At 69.2% G+C, this 14,799-nt stretch overlaps 4 protein-coding genes across 4 annotated transcripts; 2 read left to right on the top strand and 2 right to left on the bottom strand.

Moving 5' to 3' along the window:
• Window positions 1-53: 53 nt before the first annotated feature.
• Window positions 54-3,233, bottom strand: FARSA (phenylalanyl-tRNA synthetase subunit alpha). The gene is given in 14 exon segments (XM_052799132.1): window positions 54-208; window positions 289-403; window positions 835-912; window positions 990-1,062; window positions 1,064-1,159; window positions 1,241-1,340; window positions 1,439-1,523; window positions 1,612-1,727; window positions 1,806-1,934; window positions 2,011-2,103; window positions 2,180-2,298; window positions 2,563-2,661; window positions 2,750-2,887; window positions 3,048-3,233. Coding segments are annotated over 14 exon segments (1,503 nt in total). The 5' UTR covers window positions 3,204-3,233; the 3' UTR covers window positions 54-102.
• Window positions 3,234-4,139: 906 nt separating this feature from the next.
• CALR (calreticulin) lies at window positions 4,140-7,521 on the top strand. Its single transcript, XM_052799119.1, has 9 exons — window positions 4,140-4,389; window positions 5,527-5,628; window positions 5,711-5,914; window positions 5,997-6,091; window positions 6,175-6,384; window positions 6,473-6,586; window positions 6,673-6,816; window positions 6,885-6,977; window positions 7,050-7,521. The coding sequence occupies exons 1-9, from the start codon at window positions 4,155-4,157 to the stop codon at window positions 7,230-7,232; spliced, it is 1,380 nt and encodes a 459-aa protein (XP_052655079.1). The 5' UTR covers window positions 4,140-4,154; the 3' UTR covers window positions 7,233-7,521.
• A 144-nt stretch (window positions 7,522-7,665) lies between these two features.
• On the top strand, window positions 7,666-11,842 carry RAD23A (RAD23 homolog A, nucleotide excision repair protein). Its single transcript, XM_052799130.1, has 9 exons — window positions 7,666-7,843; window positions 8,510-8,671; window positions 8,751-8,929; window positions 9,233-9,288; window positions 9,701-9,828; window positions 9,922-9,997; window positions 10,431-10,561; window positions 10,638-10,793; window positions 11,324-11,842. Exons 1-9 carry the CDS (start codon window positions 7,733-7,735, stop codon window positions 11,435-11,437), a joined length of 1,113 nt encoding a protein of 370 aa, XP_052655090.1. The 5' UTR covers window positions 7,666-7,732; the 3' UTR covers window positions 11,438-11,842.
• Window positions 11,836-13,420, bottom strand: GADD45GIP1 (GADD45G interacting protein 1). Its single transcript, XM_052799135.1, has 2 exons — window positions 12,885-13,420; window positions 11,836-12,237 (listed from the first exon to the last, which is right to left on the bottom strand). The coding sequence occupies exons 1-2, from the start codon at window positions 13,403-13,405 to the stop codon at window positions 11,883-11,885; spliced, it is 876 nt and encodes a 291-aa protein (XP_052655095.1). The 5' UTR covers window positions 13,406-13,420; the 3' UTR covers window positions 11,836-11,882.
• Between the last annotated feature and the right edge of the window lie 1,379 nt (window positions 13,421-14,799).

Raw genomic sequence — 14,799 nt, 5'->3', positions numbered from 1 at the left:
CGAGCGCCGCCCCACGCGTGGTCCCTGTCCCGGCACAGACACAGGCACCCGGCTGGACAAAGGGACTTTATTAAGGGGGGACCCTCCTGGGCAGGATGGGGTCTAGGCGTCCAGGCGGCAGAGGGGGCTGTCGTAGACCATCTGCAGATTGACCCGGTGCCCCACCAGCTCCCGGATGTTGTTGATGCCGTACTTGATCATGGTGGGGCTGCCGCAGGAGAGGGGGGTCAGCGGGGGCGGGGATGGCCCCCTCCCCGTGCTGGGGCCCCCAGTCGCCCCTCGACTCACCGCTCCAGTGAGAGCCCCCAGGCGATGACGGAGACGTTCTCTGGCAGCCCCATAGGCAGCAGCAGCTCAGGGCGGAAGACCCCCGAGTTCCCCACCTCCACCCACTTCTTCAGTCCTGGGGAGCAGGTGGGGGCCCCCACCCCACAGGGGTGAGACAGGGGCCCTGCTCATGGGGCACCCCGGAGACCCCCTACCTCAGAGGGAGTGAGACCAGGCCACCCCATATCAGAACCCCGGAGATCCCCTCCGCCATAGGAACACCCCAAAGCCCCTCCCCTCCCGGGAGACACTGAGGCCAGGCTGACCCCCACCCCACAGGGCCATCCCAGAACCCCTGCCACCCTACAGGGGTATCCCAAAGGCCCCTACTCCATAGGGGAGAGAATGAGGCTTAGCTGGCTGCCACCCCAAAAAGTCACCCACGTTCTCCTGCGCTCTGTGGGTGCACGTGCAGACCCTGAGGCTCCTTTGGGGGCCCACGCAGACGCCCAGGACCCCCCCTGCTCCATGGGGGTGGCCCATGCAGACCCCCGGGGCCCCCCTCACCCTTGTGGTAGCTGAACACCTCCATGCTGGGCTCTGTGTAGGGGTTATAGGCCGGCTTGAAGCGCAGCTGAGTGATGCCTGGGAACGGAGAGGGGTGAGGGGGGCCCTGGGGACCCCCCCACCCCCCCCAGGTGCCCCTCCAGTGCCCCCCCTACCCAGCTTGGTGAAGAATTGCCGGAGGGTGCCCATGAGGTGGCCAAGGGTGAGGCCGCGGTCAGCCACCACCCCCCTCTACCTGGTGGAACTCGGCCAGGTGAGTGGCGTCCAGGCTCTCGTTGCGGAAGACCCGGTCAATGGAGAAGTACTTCACTGGGGAGAACTTCTCCTGGGGGGTGGCAAAGGAGGGGTGGGGTCAGGCAGGACCCCCCCTCCCAAGCTCCCCTGTGCCCCCCCAAACCCGTCCCACCTGGCGGGCCAGCTGGTAGAGCACGCGGGCGCTGGCGGACGTTGTGTGGGTGCGCAGCAGGTTCCTCCGCGCCTCCTCCAGCCGCCACTCGTACTTGTACCTGGGGGGGGCGGTTCAGTGGGGGGGGGGGGCAGGCACAGCCTGGGGGGTGGGGGGCACAGCCCCCCACCTGCCCCCGCCCCAAGGTCTCACCCTCACCCCTGCGAGCCATAGCCTCCCTGCGAGTGGACCTTCTTCACCTTGGCCGTGTAGCCGGCGGGCAGCTCAGGGGCCTCGGCAGGGTCTGGAGGGGGACACAGACACGAGGGGGGAGGTCAGTGGGGTCTGGGGGGCACCCCCGTATCCCCCACCCCCCCACCCCCAGCACCCACCCTGCAGGAAGAAGGTGTCGTGCTGGTCACGGGCCGGGTGCTGCTGGGGCTGGAAGAGGGCATCAAAGTTCCAGAAAGAGCTCTCCACAAAGTTGTCGGTGGGCATCTCCGTGAACCTGGGGGCCGCGGTGTCAGGGGGGTTGTGCCCCCCCGTGTGGGGCCCCCCCGGGTGCCCCCCCAGGCCCGCCACTCACCCCATCTCCAGGAAGATCTGGCGGAGCTGGGAACGCACCTTTAGCAGGGGGTGGAGGTGGCCGCAGGCGGGCGGCAGCCCCAGTGCCGAGAAGTTGTAGGGCTTGAAGGGTCGCTGCTGCCAAGACCCTCTGCGGGTGGGGTCACGGGGTCATGGTGGGGTCGGGGGGTCACGGCAGGGCTGCCCCCCCCCCCCCCGATACTCACGTGGCGATCATCTCTGGCGTCAGCTCCGTCTCCTGCCGCGCCACCGCAGTGCTGAAGGCGCTGCCCTTGCGGATCCAGTAGGACTTGAGAGTGCTGGGGGGGACAAGGGGGGGGTCAGGGGGGTGCTGCCAAACCTGCGCCCCCCCACGAGCCCCCCCGCCCCGCTCACACTTCCAGCAGCAGCTTCCTTCTCTTGAGCTCGGCACGGTCGCGTTCGGGCAGGCTCTCGGCCTCCCCCCGCTGCACCCGGCGCAGGCTCTCCTGCACCCTGTCCTGCACCTCTGCCACCTGCGGGGCACCGGGAACAGGGATGGCCGTGTCACGGGGTGACCGGGGATGGGGACAAGGTGGGGGACAGACCCCCCGAGGGACCAAGGGGGCTGGGGACAGCTCCAACAGGGACCCCCAGCAGCCCCTCCGGGACACTCATGGCTCTAGGGGACCCCCATCTGTCCCCCCCAGGATGCTCCCTGCTCCGGGGGACCCCTGGCCGTCCTCCCTGGGACACTCCTGGCTCCAGGGGACCCCCGTCCAGCCCCCCCCAACACTCACAGCACGGAAGACACGGGGGCCACCCGGTGCTCCCTTCTCCAGGCGCAGCCACTTGTTGGCCATGGCCTTGCTGAAGCCCACCGAGCCGCCGGGCAGCTTCTGCGGGGACAGGGCAGCCATGAGGGACCCGGTGCCCGCCGACGACCCCCCCCCCGCCCCCTCCCCCTCCCGGTGCCCCCGCTCTCACCATGGCGTCGCTCTGGGGCAGCCCCTCCGCCGGGAGGCTCCGGAAGAGCCGCACCTCGGCGCTGCCGTCCCGCAGCACCTCCGCACCCTCGGGGCTCAGCTCCCACCGCGTGGCTGCCCGCGCCTCCGCCTCGATCACCTGCGGGCACCGGGACCGGCAGCGGAGTCAGCACCGGGATCGGCACCGCCACCAGCACTGGAGTCCACCGGGATCGGCGCCGGGACCAGGGTCAGCTCCGGCACCGGCACTCCGGGGCTCCCCGTGCGCCGCCCCATCCCCGCTGCCCCGGCGCTCCCACCTCCCCCAGCGCCTGCAGGCTCTTGACAGCGCCCACGAGCGTCTGGTGGTCGAGGCCGAGCGCGGCGGCCGCCTCCAGGCTGCAGAGGCCGCCGCCGGGCCCCGCCGCCTCCCGCTCCAGCCGCTGCAGCAGCAGCTCGGCCACGCTCGGCGACATCGCGGCGACCGGAAGCGCTCCCCACGCCGGCCGGAAGCGCCGGCGCCGCGCGGGGCGGGGCGCGGCGGGCGCCATCTTGAGTGTGGCGAGGCACCATCTTGAGCGTGACGGAGGCCCACGGGTGCCTTTGAGACGGGGAGACCGCTAGGTGCTGCGGGAGGGCTGTGACGTCGTGAGGCTGCAGAGTGACGCCATGAGGCGCTAGGCGACTTTACCACGTACCCCCTCGTGCACCCTGGGCCTGCGAGGGTCCCCATGCAGCAGCAGGCCGGTTCCCTGCCCCACCCTGTGCCAGGGAGCGCTGGTGGTAGCGCCAGCGATGCCCCCCTGTCGCCCCCAGACCTGTCACCATGGCAACGACCGTCCCGGTTTGCTGGCCCGTTGCTGCGGTGACACTGACCCCAGGCCCGCTGTCGCCATGACGACGGCCCTTGGGGCCAAATCCGGGGGACACCAGAGCTTCATTAGCACAGCCGCCCAGCCTGCACCTTCCTGGGTTTCACATGTGCTATGACATCATTGGGCCATACTGCATCATCATTGCATCACGGCTCTGTATTAGGTCATAAATCCCTGAGACCAGAAGGAGACCACCTGTCCCGAGTGTCCCACCCCCCCCCCCCGCATTCCCCTGCCATGCCATGCCAGGGCCCTAACCCTTTTCCCGGTGCCACTATGGGATGGCGAGCACCGCCCCCCACGTGGTCCGCAGGAGGCCGGGTCCTTTAAGAGAGCCTGGCCCCACGTGACTGCGGTGACGCACCCCACGGAGGGAGGACAGGAGCGCGCGGGGGGGGGGCGTCTCCCTCCGAACGCGTGGTCGCTCCTCATTGGCCGTCGCGCTCAGCCAATGGGAAGCGGCCATCTGGGACGCCAACGTTCGGGGGCGCCGTCGCCGCCGGCCAGCGGGCGGGCGGCCAATGGGAGCGGGCCCTGTGCGGGCGCGGGCCAATGGGCCGGGGCCGGGGGCGGGCCGAGGGGCGGTGGGCGTATAAAAAGCGGCGCCGCCACCACCCCCCTCCGCAGTGCCGGGTGCCGCCAGGCCGGGAGGGAGCGAGCGACGGGGCCGCGCCGTGTGGGACCGCCGCCATGAGCCGCCTCAGCCTCCCTGTCGCGCTCGGCGCCCTCCTGGCGCTGGCGGCGGCTGGGCCCACCCAGTTCTTCCGGGAGGAGTTCGGTGACGGAGGTGAGGGGGGGGGGGGCCGGGCCGGGGGGGCCTTGGGCGGGAGAGGGTTGAGGTGAGGGCGGGGCCTGTGGGGATCCGTGGGGTCCCCTGAGGTGAAGGGGACCTAGGGCAGGTCCCTGAGATGGGGGGAGGCTGGGGGGGGTCCCCTGAGGTATGGAGGCTTGAGAGGGACTTCCCCGAGGTGAGGGAGGTGGCTGTGATGACCCAGGGTGTTCCCTGAGGTGAGGGAGGGCACGGGGTGCCAGGAGGCCTCCCCTGAGCTGCAGGGCAGGGCCTATGGTAGCAGGTGTCCTGTTTATGGGGGGAGTACAGGAAGGGGGGGGGGGGGTTAGGGGTCTCACCTGTGCTGGGGGGGATGAGGGTCATATGGTAGATGAAGGATTGGGGCTGAGGAGGGTAGGGGTCATTGGGGGGGGTTGCTGAGGGCTCTGGGTCAGTCCTCGGGTGGAGCTGGGGGAGATAAGGGGGGCTGAGATATCTAGGAGAGGGGTGGGGGTCGGGAGAAAGACAGAGGGAGGGATCAGGGCCCACTTGAATGGGGGGTCCTGGGGAGAACTTTGTGTAGGAGGTCTGCCCTGGGCTGGGGAATGAGGCCCTGGGAGGATACAGGGGGCTGAGAGGCCCCCCCCCAGCTTAGGGGGCTAGAGAGGCAGTGGATGGGGGCTGCCAGGAGTGGGGGCCCCCCAAGGGGTAGGGGCTCCTCACTGGAGGGTGACATTTGGGGGCTGGGCTGTTCCTCATGTGGGGAGGCCAGACAAGAGGTGGCTTGTGCTGGGGGTTTGTCCTTCCCTAGTATCCCAAATCCTTCTGCAGCCCCACACCAAAAGACACCCCAAGACCTGAGCTCCCTCTGGGGCACCCAGCACTGGGAGGAGGAGTAATGTGGGGATCCCCAGCTCTGGCTGTGGGGTGCAGGTGGGCAGCCCTCCTTGATGGGCTCCTCTGGGTCCCCAGCTCTGGCTGTGGGTGCAGGTGGGCAGCCCTCCTCGATGGGCTCCTCTGGAGTGTGATGGGCCCAGCTGGGACCTGCCCTGCTTCTGGCTCTGCATTGGGGGGGGGGGAAGGGGGGCAGGTGCAGAACAGACTCCCCAGCTGTGGGGAGGGGGCTTGGGGGTCCTGAGCACTCCTCTCCTGCAGATGCCTGGACCCACCGGTGGGTGGAATCGAAGCACAAGCCTGACTACGGCCGGTTCGTCCTCACTGCTGGGAAGTTTTACGGTGATGCTGAGAAGGACAAAGGTGAGGGGGACAGCTGGGCTGTGCTGGGTGGGGATGCCTGGGACTGGGCGTTCCCTTGCCCCAACACACCCATGTCCCACAGGGATCCAGACAAGCCAGGATGCCCGGTTCTACGCCATCTCCTCCCGCTTTGAGCCCTTCAGCAACCGGGACAAGACACTGGTGGTGCAGTTCACGGTGAAGCATGAGCAGAACATCGACTGCGGTGGCGGCTACGTCAAGCTCTTCCCGGCCAGCCTGAACCAGGAGGACATGCATGGTGACTCCGAGTACAACATCATGTTCGGTGGGTCCCTGGGCCCCCCCTCCCTCCATGGCCCCCTGTGGCAGTGTGCAGGGGGCCCCCCTCACCCCCCTATCCTCCCCAGGCCCTGATATCTGCGGCCCTGGCACCAAGAAGGTCCATGTCATCTTCAACTACAAGGGGAAGAACGTCCTGATCAACAAGGACATCCGCTGCAAGGTGGGTGGGTGGGGGGTGTGAGGGGCTGGGCCCTGCCCCAGGGGGGGATGTCCTGGACCCTGCTGAGCTGCCCCTCCCTGCAGGATGATGAGTTCACGCACCTCTACACGCTGGTGGTCCGGCCTGACAACACCTATGAGGTGAAGATCGACAATGGGCGGGTGGAATCAGGCAGCCTGGAGGAGGACTGGGACTTCCTGCCCCCCAGGAAGATCAAGGACCCCGAGGCCCGGAAACCTGATGACTGGGATGAGCGGGCCAAGATCGATGACCCCGAGGACACCAAGCCTGAGGTGGGGGGAGGGCTCTGGGGGTGGGGGGAGGGGGCTCGGGGCGGGGGGGGGCATGGCAGTGTCCTGACCCTGCCTGGCCACCCCCCAGGACTGGGACAAGCCAGAGCATATCCCTGACCCTGATGCCAAGAAGCCGGAGGACTGGGATGAGGAGATGGATGGGGAGTGGGAGCCCCCTGTCATCCAGAACCCCGAGTACAAGGTGAGGCTGGGGTCTGGGGGGTCTCCAGGGCATGGGCTGTGCCTCCCCATGCCTGCCTGACCCCCTGTCCCCCTGTCCCCCCCCAGGGCGAGTGGAGGCCCCAGCAGATTGACAATCCTGACTACAAGGGGAAGTGGGTGCACCCTGAGATCGACAACCCTGAGTACAGCCCTGACCCCCACCTCTATGCCTATGACAGCTTTGGTGTCATTGGCCTCGACCTCTGGCAGGTGGGTGGTGTGGTGGAGACCCTCCCCGGGTCCTGTGTGCTCCCCCCTGACCCCCCCATCCCCCACAGGTGAAGTCTGGCACCATCTTCGATAACTTCCTCATCACGGATGACGAGAAGCTGGCAGAGGAGATCGGGAATGAGACCTGGGGGGCCACCAAGGTAGGGGAGGGGACGGGGGTTGCACCCTGGGACCCCCTGCTGACCCCCAGTGACCTCTGCCGTGTCCCGCAGGAGGCAGAGCGGAAGATGAAGGAGCAGCAGGATGAGGAGCAGCGGAAGAAGCAGGAGGAGGAGGAGAAGCAGCAGAAGGAGGAGGAGGGGGATGAGGAGGGGGACGGGGAGGAGGAGGAGGACGAGGACGAGGAGGAGCCCGAGGCCGAGGCTGAGGAGGCGGCCCCGCGCGATGAGCTGTGAGGGGCGGCATGGCCCGGCCGGCCCCGGGGCGGGACCATAATGTCTCTGTGAGACCTGGACTCTTTTCTATGGGCGCCGCCGCCCGCCCGGCCGCGGGAGCGGGGGGCCGGGCCGGGCCCCCTGCGGGGCGAGGACTCAGGAACGGCGCCGGGCGCGGTACCGCGGGGGCGGGGGGTGGGGGGTAGGGTGAGAACCCCCCCGGTACCGGCGGGGGGGTGCGGCTCCGCGGGCGCACGTGACTGTACGGGGTGTCGCGATCTGGTTTCTATTAAATTAACGCTCGTCCCGGTCGCCTCCGCTCTGTTCCCTCAGCCCGCGCCATCTTCCCGCCGCCACCGCCATTTTGTGCCGCCGCGCGCCTCACGTGACGGGGGCCGCGCCCGTCCCAGCGTCACGTGACGGAGGCGAAGGCGGGTAGGGCCTGCGCGGTGACGCAATTCCGGCCGCGCGTCACGTGGCGGAAGCGGCGGGGCGCCTAAGATGGCGGCGGCGTGAGTTGCATGTTGTGGGGGCCGCCGGGGAGGAGCCGCCGCCGCGCCATGGCGGTGACCGTGACGCTGAAGACGCTGCAGCAGCAGACCTTCAAGATCCGCATGGAGCCGCACGAGACGGTGAGCGCGGCCCGGGCGGGCGCGGCCGGGAGCGAACCGCGGGGCGGGCGGGCGGGGCTGGGCCTCACCCCCCCGCCGGCCCGGGGCGGCCCCGATCTCTCTCCCGCCCGCGGCGGAGCCGGGGGGGGGGGGGGGCGGTCCGGCTCCCCCCGGAGTGGGGCAGCCCGGGGCTTCTGCATCCCCGCCGTGCCGTTTCGGGTCCCTGCCCCTTTCTCCGGCTCAGGATGGAGCCGTGTGCGGAGTGGGGGGGGCTTCGCCGCCCGCACGGCACATCTGGGGGGCTCTGTGTCCCCTCCCGCCTCCTTTTGGGAGGGGGCTACCGGCTGTTGTGCCCGCTGCAGTGTCAGCCGTTGCGGGGGGGGGGCGGTTCCTGTCATTGTACAGCCTGGGGCTCCCCAGTGCCCCCCGCGGGGGTGGCTTGGATGCCTGTGTCCTCTGCACGCCGGGGAGGTTGAAGGGGGAATTATTGGGGTGGGGCTGAATATCGGGGGTGGCTGAATCCCCCCCGGGCTCAGAGCACCTCCCCAACTACTGCCTGCCTCACCCCAGAAGGTGTCGTTCTGCCAGCCCCAGACGGGATGATGACTCCTTTGTTGCTTTGGGTGGGACCCCGTGGTTTTGGGGTGACCCTGTCTGGGGGTCGCCCCTGACCCCCTGCACCCCCAGGTGCGGGCACTGAAGGAGAAGATCGAGGCGGAGAAGGGCAGCGACGCCTTCCCCGTGGCCGGGCAGAAGCTTATATATGCCGGGAAGATCCTAAGCGATGACGTCCCCATCCGTGAATACCGCATCGATGAGAAGAACTTCGTGGTCGTCATGGTGACCAAGGTGGAACTCCCCAGATCCCCCCCCCCCCCAAACGGGACCCCCCCAGACTCCCATGCCCGCTCACAACCCTGTCCCACAGGCCAAGTCGGCACTGGGCACTGCAGCCCCCGAGGCCGGAGCTGGCAGTGCCTCGGAGCCTCCTGCGGCACCAGGGCCCCCCCCGGCTGCTGATGCTGTCCCCCCACCGCCGGCTGCCCCCAGCGAGGAGACGCCATCCCATGACCTCCCTCCACTCGCCCTCTCAGAGCCTGCAGCGGGGTAAGGGGGGGCAGAGCCCCAAGGATGGGGAATTGGGGGCTTGGGGGAGTCTAATTCTTCCAGACCCTGTGGTTGGGGGATGTGGGGGACAGGAGAGGCTAAAGCAAACCATCTGGGGGGGCTGTGGGGGGTAGGGGCTAGCACAGAGGACATGGCATGGGGGAGGAGCAGCAGAGTGGGGGCTGGGGCTGGGCCAGCAAGAGGGGTGGGGTTGGGGGGCCACAGTGGGTTTTGCGGGGGCCAGCTGTGCCCCGGAGCTCCCAGAAAGGTCTCGGCTGCCACATCTCTCTCTTGAATCCGCAGCTCTGTTCCCCCCCCAGGTAGTGCGGGGCGCTCGGCCGATGCCGCCTCCACCCTCGGTGGGTGCCAGGGGGGCGCGGGATGGGGGGGATGGGGGGTTCCCTGGGTGAGGGGAAGGGGGGGAAGGGCATGAGGGGAAGGGATGTGAAGGGATCCCAGGGGTCTAGAGACTTGTAGTCCCCAGAAAGGTGGTGGGGTGGGGGCTTCCCAGCATGTGGTGGCCCCTGACATGGGGAAGGCTCTGGAATGGGGGGAGGGGGGGTAGGGTCCTGAGTGGGGATGGAGAAAAGGGGGGGGGTCCTGGAAGATGTTTTGGGGGCCCCTAGGTGAGGGAATGAGACAGATAAATGGGGGTCCTTGAAGTTCTGGGTTGTTGTTACGGGGCAATGAAGGTAGATGGGAGGGACAGGGGAGGTGGGGGTCTTGGGACTGGGGGGGGTCCCAGGGCCAGCACTGACACGGGACTGGCAGTGACGGGTTCGGAGTACGAGACGATGCTGACGGAGATCATGTCGATGGGGTACGAACGGGAGCGGGTGGTGGCCGCACTGCGCGCCAGCTACAACAACCCCCACCGCGCTGTCGAGTACCTGCTGACGGTGAGATGGGGGCTGGGGTGACGCGGGGGAGGGTCCTGAGGAGTGGGGGGGGGGGGGGCGCTCAGGGCCCCCCCTGACCCCTGCTGCCCCCAGGGCATCCCCGGCAGCCCGGAGCCCGAGCGCCCACCTGTGCAGGAGAGCCGCCCCCCGGAGCAGCCGGCGCCTGAAGGTCAGTGGGGTGGGGCCCGCGCGGGATACGCCCACCGGACGGGGCCGTGGCTGGCCACGCCCCAGTGGGTGCTGGTAGGCTCTGCCCTGTCAGGGCGGGGCTTGGGACTTCTCCCCGGGGGGTGGGTGGGTTCCTGGTCTGGGGGTGTGGCCTGAGTGCTCCTCCTGATGGGGGCGGGGTCTAGTGCTAAGAACCACCCCCAGGGAACCACTGCCTGGTTCCTTGTCCGGAGGTGTGGCTCTACTGCGCCCCTCACTGGGTGAGGGTGTGGCCTGGGTAGGCCACGCCCCCTTTGTGGATGTGTCCTGTCTGCGGTAGGGTTGGTCAGTGGGTGGGGCTGTGTCTGGCCCCACCTCCTGGGGCGGTGCTTGGGGAGGCTCTTTCCCCTGGGGAGAGTGGGACTGGGTCCCAGTCAGACCCTGCCCACCCGCAGGGGAGAACCCACTGGAGTTCCTGCGGGAGCAGCCCCAGTTCCAGAACATGCGGCAGGTGATCCAGCAGAATCCGGCCCTGCTGCCTGCCCTGCTCCAGCAGCTGGGCCAGGAGAACCCCCAGCTGCTCCAGGTACCCCACACTCCTGGGAACCCCCCTTGAACCTCCTGGGACCCCCAGACTCAGCCCCCTCCCCCCCCCCCCCCAGCAAATCAGCCAGCACCAGGAGCAGTTCATCCAGATGCTGAATGAGCCGCTGGGGGAGCTGGGCGACCTCGAGGGGGAGATGGGCGCCATCGGGGATGAGTCCCCCCAGATGAACTACATCCAGGTGACGCCTCAGGAAAAAGAAGCCATAGAAAGGGTAAGGGCATGGGGGTGCTGGCTCTCGGCCATCGGCAGGGTGCAGGGGGAGTTCCTTGCTGTTAGTAGGGAGCAGGGTTAGCAATGTGGCTGACCTGTAGGCACGACTCAGTGCAGGTGACTTACAGCCATCAGTAGGAAGCAGAGTTTACAATGCTGAGGAAGTTGGGGAAAACAGCTTACTTAGAACTGTTATTAAGACCCAGAGTTAACACTGGTAGGAGGCACAGTATCCTTACAGTTCCTAAGCATGGCAGCGGTTGGGCTGTGGTTGCTGGGCTCCAGAGTTAACAGCACCAGAAAGCAGCTGTTAGTGGGAAGCAGAAAGGCAACAGCTGCTTTTCAGTCAGTCATCATTAGGGACCAGATTTAGCACTCCCAATTGGCAATGTGTTAATGGGTGTTAACAGAGTTAATGGGTTGCGAGGCAGGGGGGGGGCACACAGGGAGAGCTACCATTAGGGTCCAGTGGGAAGCTGTGCCTGCCCTGGGTGGTCAGTAGGGCCCAGAGTGAATGCTTCTCCCCTGCAGTTGAAGGCGCTGGGCTTCCCCGAGAGCCTGGTGATCCAGGCCTACTTCGCCTGTGAGAAGAATGAGAACCTGGCGGCCAACTTCCTGCTCAGCCAGAACTTCGATGACGACTGAGAGGCAGGGGCAGGCGCCCCCCACCCTCCCCCCACCTCTGGGGGGGGGGGGGGGAGGGCACGGGGCCCACACTCTCTCCTGGGGGGGACCCACAGCACGGGGGACACACAGTGCTGCACAGCCCTCCCGGGGCTGTGGGTGCGGCTCTGCCTTTCGGGGAGGGGCAGGACTGGGACCCCCATTGGGCCCCAGCCCCGCCACGCCCTGAGGTAGCAGCAGCAATTGGTGGAGGCCCTGGAGCCCCCCCACACTGGGGGGGGGTGCTCCACAAATCGCTTTCTCCTGTTCCCCCAACACCCCCCCCCCCATCCCCCCTCTCCTGTTCGGCCCCGGGGGGTGGGGGGGCAGCACCGCGGGAAGAACCACAATTTGGGGGAAGAGATTAAACGCAGAATTTTAAACCCATTTTGGGGCCATGTGGGTGTGATTTGGGGGGGGGGCGGGCTCAGGAGGAGACAGTCCCTGCACTCTGGGGAGTGGCTCCCGGAGGGGGGCGGGAGGCGGCGGCAGCCTCCGCGGCGGCCATGGCACTACGGGCAGCCTCCTCCCGCTCCTGCCGCCGCCGGCGCTTCTCCTCCCGCCGCTGCTGCCGCTCCAGGTCCTGCAGCAGCGCTTGGGCCTGGGGGCTGCCACGGGCGGGGGTCCCGGGCCGGGGGGCCCCCCCCAGCCCCGCCTCGGCCAGCAGCCGCTGCCGCCGCTCCGCCTCCTGCTGTGCCCGCTCCCGCGCCTGTGCCCGCTCCTGCCGCCAGGCGCTCACCCGCGCCGGCATCGCCGCCAGGCTGCGGGCCACCAGCTGCTGCCTGGGGGGACAGAGGAGGCACACCCCCGGGATTGGGAAACCCCCAGTCCCGTCCCCCCCACCCTGCACTCCCCCAGTGCCTGCAGTTCTCCCCAGTGTCCCCCAAGCCGCCATCCCAGTTCTCCCAGTGTACTCCCAATGCCCACCCAGACCTGGGCCCACTTCTCCCAGTGCCTCGTGTACCCCCAGTCCCAGTGCCCACTACTCTCCCCAGCCCCCATCCCAGTTCTCATAGTTTTCACCAGTTCTCCCCCCGCCCTGTGCCTCCCCTACCCTCCACCCCAGTTCTCCCAGTGTACCCCCAATGCCTCCTCCGCCCTGATCCCAGTTCTCACCAGTTCTCGTTCCGCCTTGTGCCTCCCCCAGCCTCCATCCCAGTTTTTCCAGTGTACCTCCAATGCCTCCCCCAACCTGATCCCAGTTCTCCCAGCTTTCACCAGTGCCTCCCCCAAACCCGGTCCCAGTTCTCCTAGTGCCTCGTGTACCCCCAGTCCCAGTGCCCACCGTTCTCCCCAGCCCCCACCCCAGTCCTCCCAGTTTTCAGCAGTGCTCCCCCCCCCCCGATCCCAGTTCCACCAGTCTCCCCCCTCCCCACCCGATCCCAGTTCTCCCAGTGCCCCCAGACCCGTCCCCGGCGCCCCGCCCCACCTCTCCTCACGCCGCCGCGCCTCCTCCCGCTCCCGCCGGTCCAGCGCCGCCTCCATCTCCCGCAGCGGCGGCTCCCACTCGCGCTCCTCCGCCTCCGCCGCCCGCAGCCGCTCGGGGTCCGGCCAGAGCCGCCAGGCCGGCACCCCCGCCGCCTCCCCCAGCCGCCCGAAGCGCCGCGCCGCCGCCCGCAGGTCCGCGGGGTCCGACGGGGCCGGGGCCGGGCCCCTGCGGCGCCGCAGTGGGGCCGCCCGGTAAGGCCGCGCCGGGGCCGCGATCGCCAGCGAGGCCCGGGCCCGGCCCGGCGCCGCCGCCGCCAGCGCTCGCCCCAAGGGCGCCGCCATCTTGCGCGGGCGGCGGAAGTGACGCACTGTAAGCGGCTGAAGGCGCGGGCGGAAGCCGGGCCGGGAGGTGACGGGCGGGGGAGGGGCCGGGGGTGGGGGTGCGGCAGCCGGGGGTGGGGGGACCCCAAAGGGGACGGGGCGCCCCGGTAGTGGCGATGGCTCGTAACGGAGGGATTTCATAGCGGGGGGGGACCCCGTGGGCGTTGGGGGGACCCCGAGGGGGCCCCTCCGTGGGGCGGGGGGCGGCGGGGACCCCAAAACGGCGCTGGAAAGGGGGGGGGGGGGGAAGTCCCCGCCGCGATGCTGCGAAACGGCCGCCCCTCCCCCGTGGGGGGGGGGCGGATTTGGGCTCGGCGCGGGTTCCCCTCCCCCCCCCGCCCCTTCCCCCCCCCGCGCCCCCCCCCCAAACCTTTTCAGTCGCAGCCAAACCCCGGGGCGCGCTGCCAAGGGCTCGGCGGCGTTAACCCCTCCCTGCCCGCGGCCGGGCCCCCCGGCGCCCAGGGGCAGCCCCCGGACTCCTGGGTCCCCTGCCGGGGGGGGCGGGGGCGCGGGGGCGCCGTGCAGCCGGGTGACGGGAGAAGAGAGTGGGGGGCGCTCGGACGCCTGGGACCGCTCCCCGCGTGGGCCCCACGGGGGGGCCGGGGCCCCCGGACGCCCGGGTCCGCCCCCCCCCCCCCCCCGGCTGGAGCTGCCGGGGGGGGGGAGCCCTAATGGCTTCCAGGCCTCGGCAAGCCGGCGAAAATCCGCTGCTAACCAGAGACAAAAATGCCCCAAAATCGCCCCAAAATCTTCCCCGAGCCTCCCCGGGTTGGGGGACCCAGGCGTCCGGACCCCTCCCCCCCGCCCCCACTGCAGCCCCCAGCTCCCCCCACGCTAGCTGGGGGACCCAGGTGCCCGGGCTCCTGGCCCCCATCCCCCCCATGAACTCAGGGCCCCCCCTAAACCCGGCCAAGGGGAGGAGCTGGAAACTGGCCCATTTTGGGGCAGTTTTGCCTGATTTTGGGGCCTCCGCAGTTCCTTCGCTCCCGCCGAGACCCCCCAGCCCCGGATTTACCCCGGGGGGGGGGGGGCATTTCTCCCCACCCAGGTTTTTCCTGTCCAGCCTCGGGGGGGAGTGTGCAGCCCAGACCCCTGGGTCCCTCCCTGACGCCTGGGTCCCCGCCCCACGCATGTCCCCGGGGCTGGCAGGTGATGTGCTGCGGCGTCAGTGCCTGTCCTGGCGTGTCGCAGCATGCCAGGGCATGTTGTTGCATGTTGCGGCGTGTCAGAGCATGTCGCAGTGTGTCAGGGTGTGTCATTGCATGTTATGGCGTGTCAGGGCGTGTCAGGGCGTGTCGTTGCGTGTGGCGGCGTGTGTGAATGCTGTGTCCCCCGTCCCCCCCCCGCACTCGGCTCCATCTGTGGGCCCAGCCGGTCACAGCGGCACATCTGGTGCTGGCGGCCCCCGAGCAGCTGGTGGGGATCGGGGGGGGGCCTCGATGGTCCCTGTGCAATGTACGCTGGCTGCACACGCATGTGTGTGGGGACACAGGGACTCGCACACGCTGGACGCCTGGGTCCCCCCTGGCCACGGG

Source organism: Harpia harpyja, chromosome 10 (genome assembly GCF_026419915.1).
Source record: "Harpia harpyja isolate bHarHar1 chromosome 10, bHarHar1 primary haplotype, whole genome shotgun sequence".
Classification (NCBI taxonomy): Eukaryota; Metazoa; Chordata; class Aves; order Accipitriformes; family Accipitridae; genus Harpia; species Harpia harpyja.
The sequence above is the reverse complement of the archived record's forward strand: the minus strand, read 5'-3'. Positions and strand labels throughout refer to the sequence as shown.

Excerpts from the sequence above, each read along its gene's own strand:
- CALR (XM_052799119.1), top strand. The coding sequence starts at position 4,155 with ATGGGCCGGGGCCGGGGGCGGGCCGAGGGGCGGTGGGCGTATAAAAAG. Across the intron at positions 4,390-5,526 it reads GGAGGAGTTCGGTGACGGAG|ATGCCTGGACCCACCGGTGG; the intron begins GTGAGGGGGGGG and ends CCTCTCCTGCAG. Across the intron at positions 5,915-5,996 it reads CGAGTACAACATCATGTTCG|GCCCTGATATCTGCGGCCCT; the intron begins GTGGGTCCCTGG and ends TATCCTCCCCAG.
- RAD23A (XM_052799130.1), top strand. The coding sequence starts at position 7,733 with ATGTTGTGGGGGCCGCCGGGGAGGAGCCGCCGCCGCGCCATGGCGGTG. Across the intron at positions 7,844-8,509 it reads GCATGGAGCCGCACGAGACG|GTGCGGGCACTGAAGGAGAA; the intron begins GTGAGCGCGGCC and ends CTGCACCCCCAG. Across the intron at positions 9,829-9,921 it reads CTGTCGAGTACCTGCTGACG|GGCATCCCCGGCAGCCCGGA; the intron begins GTGAGATGGGGG and ends TGCTGCCCCCAG.
- GADD45GIP1 (XM_052799135.1), bottom strand. The coding sequence starts at position 13,405 with ATGAAATCCCTCCGTTACGAGCCATCGCCACTACCGGGGCGCCCCGTC. Across the intron at positions 12,238-12,884 it reads GCGCGGCGGCGTGAGGAGAG|GCAGCAGCTGGTGGCCCGCA; the intron begins GTGGGGCGGGGC and ends CTGTCCCCCCAG.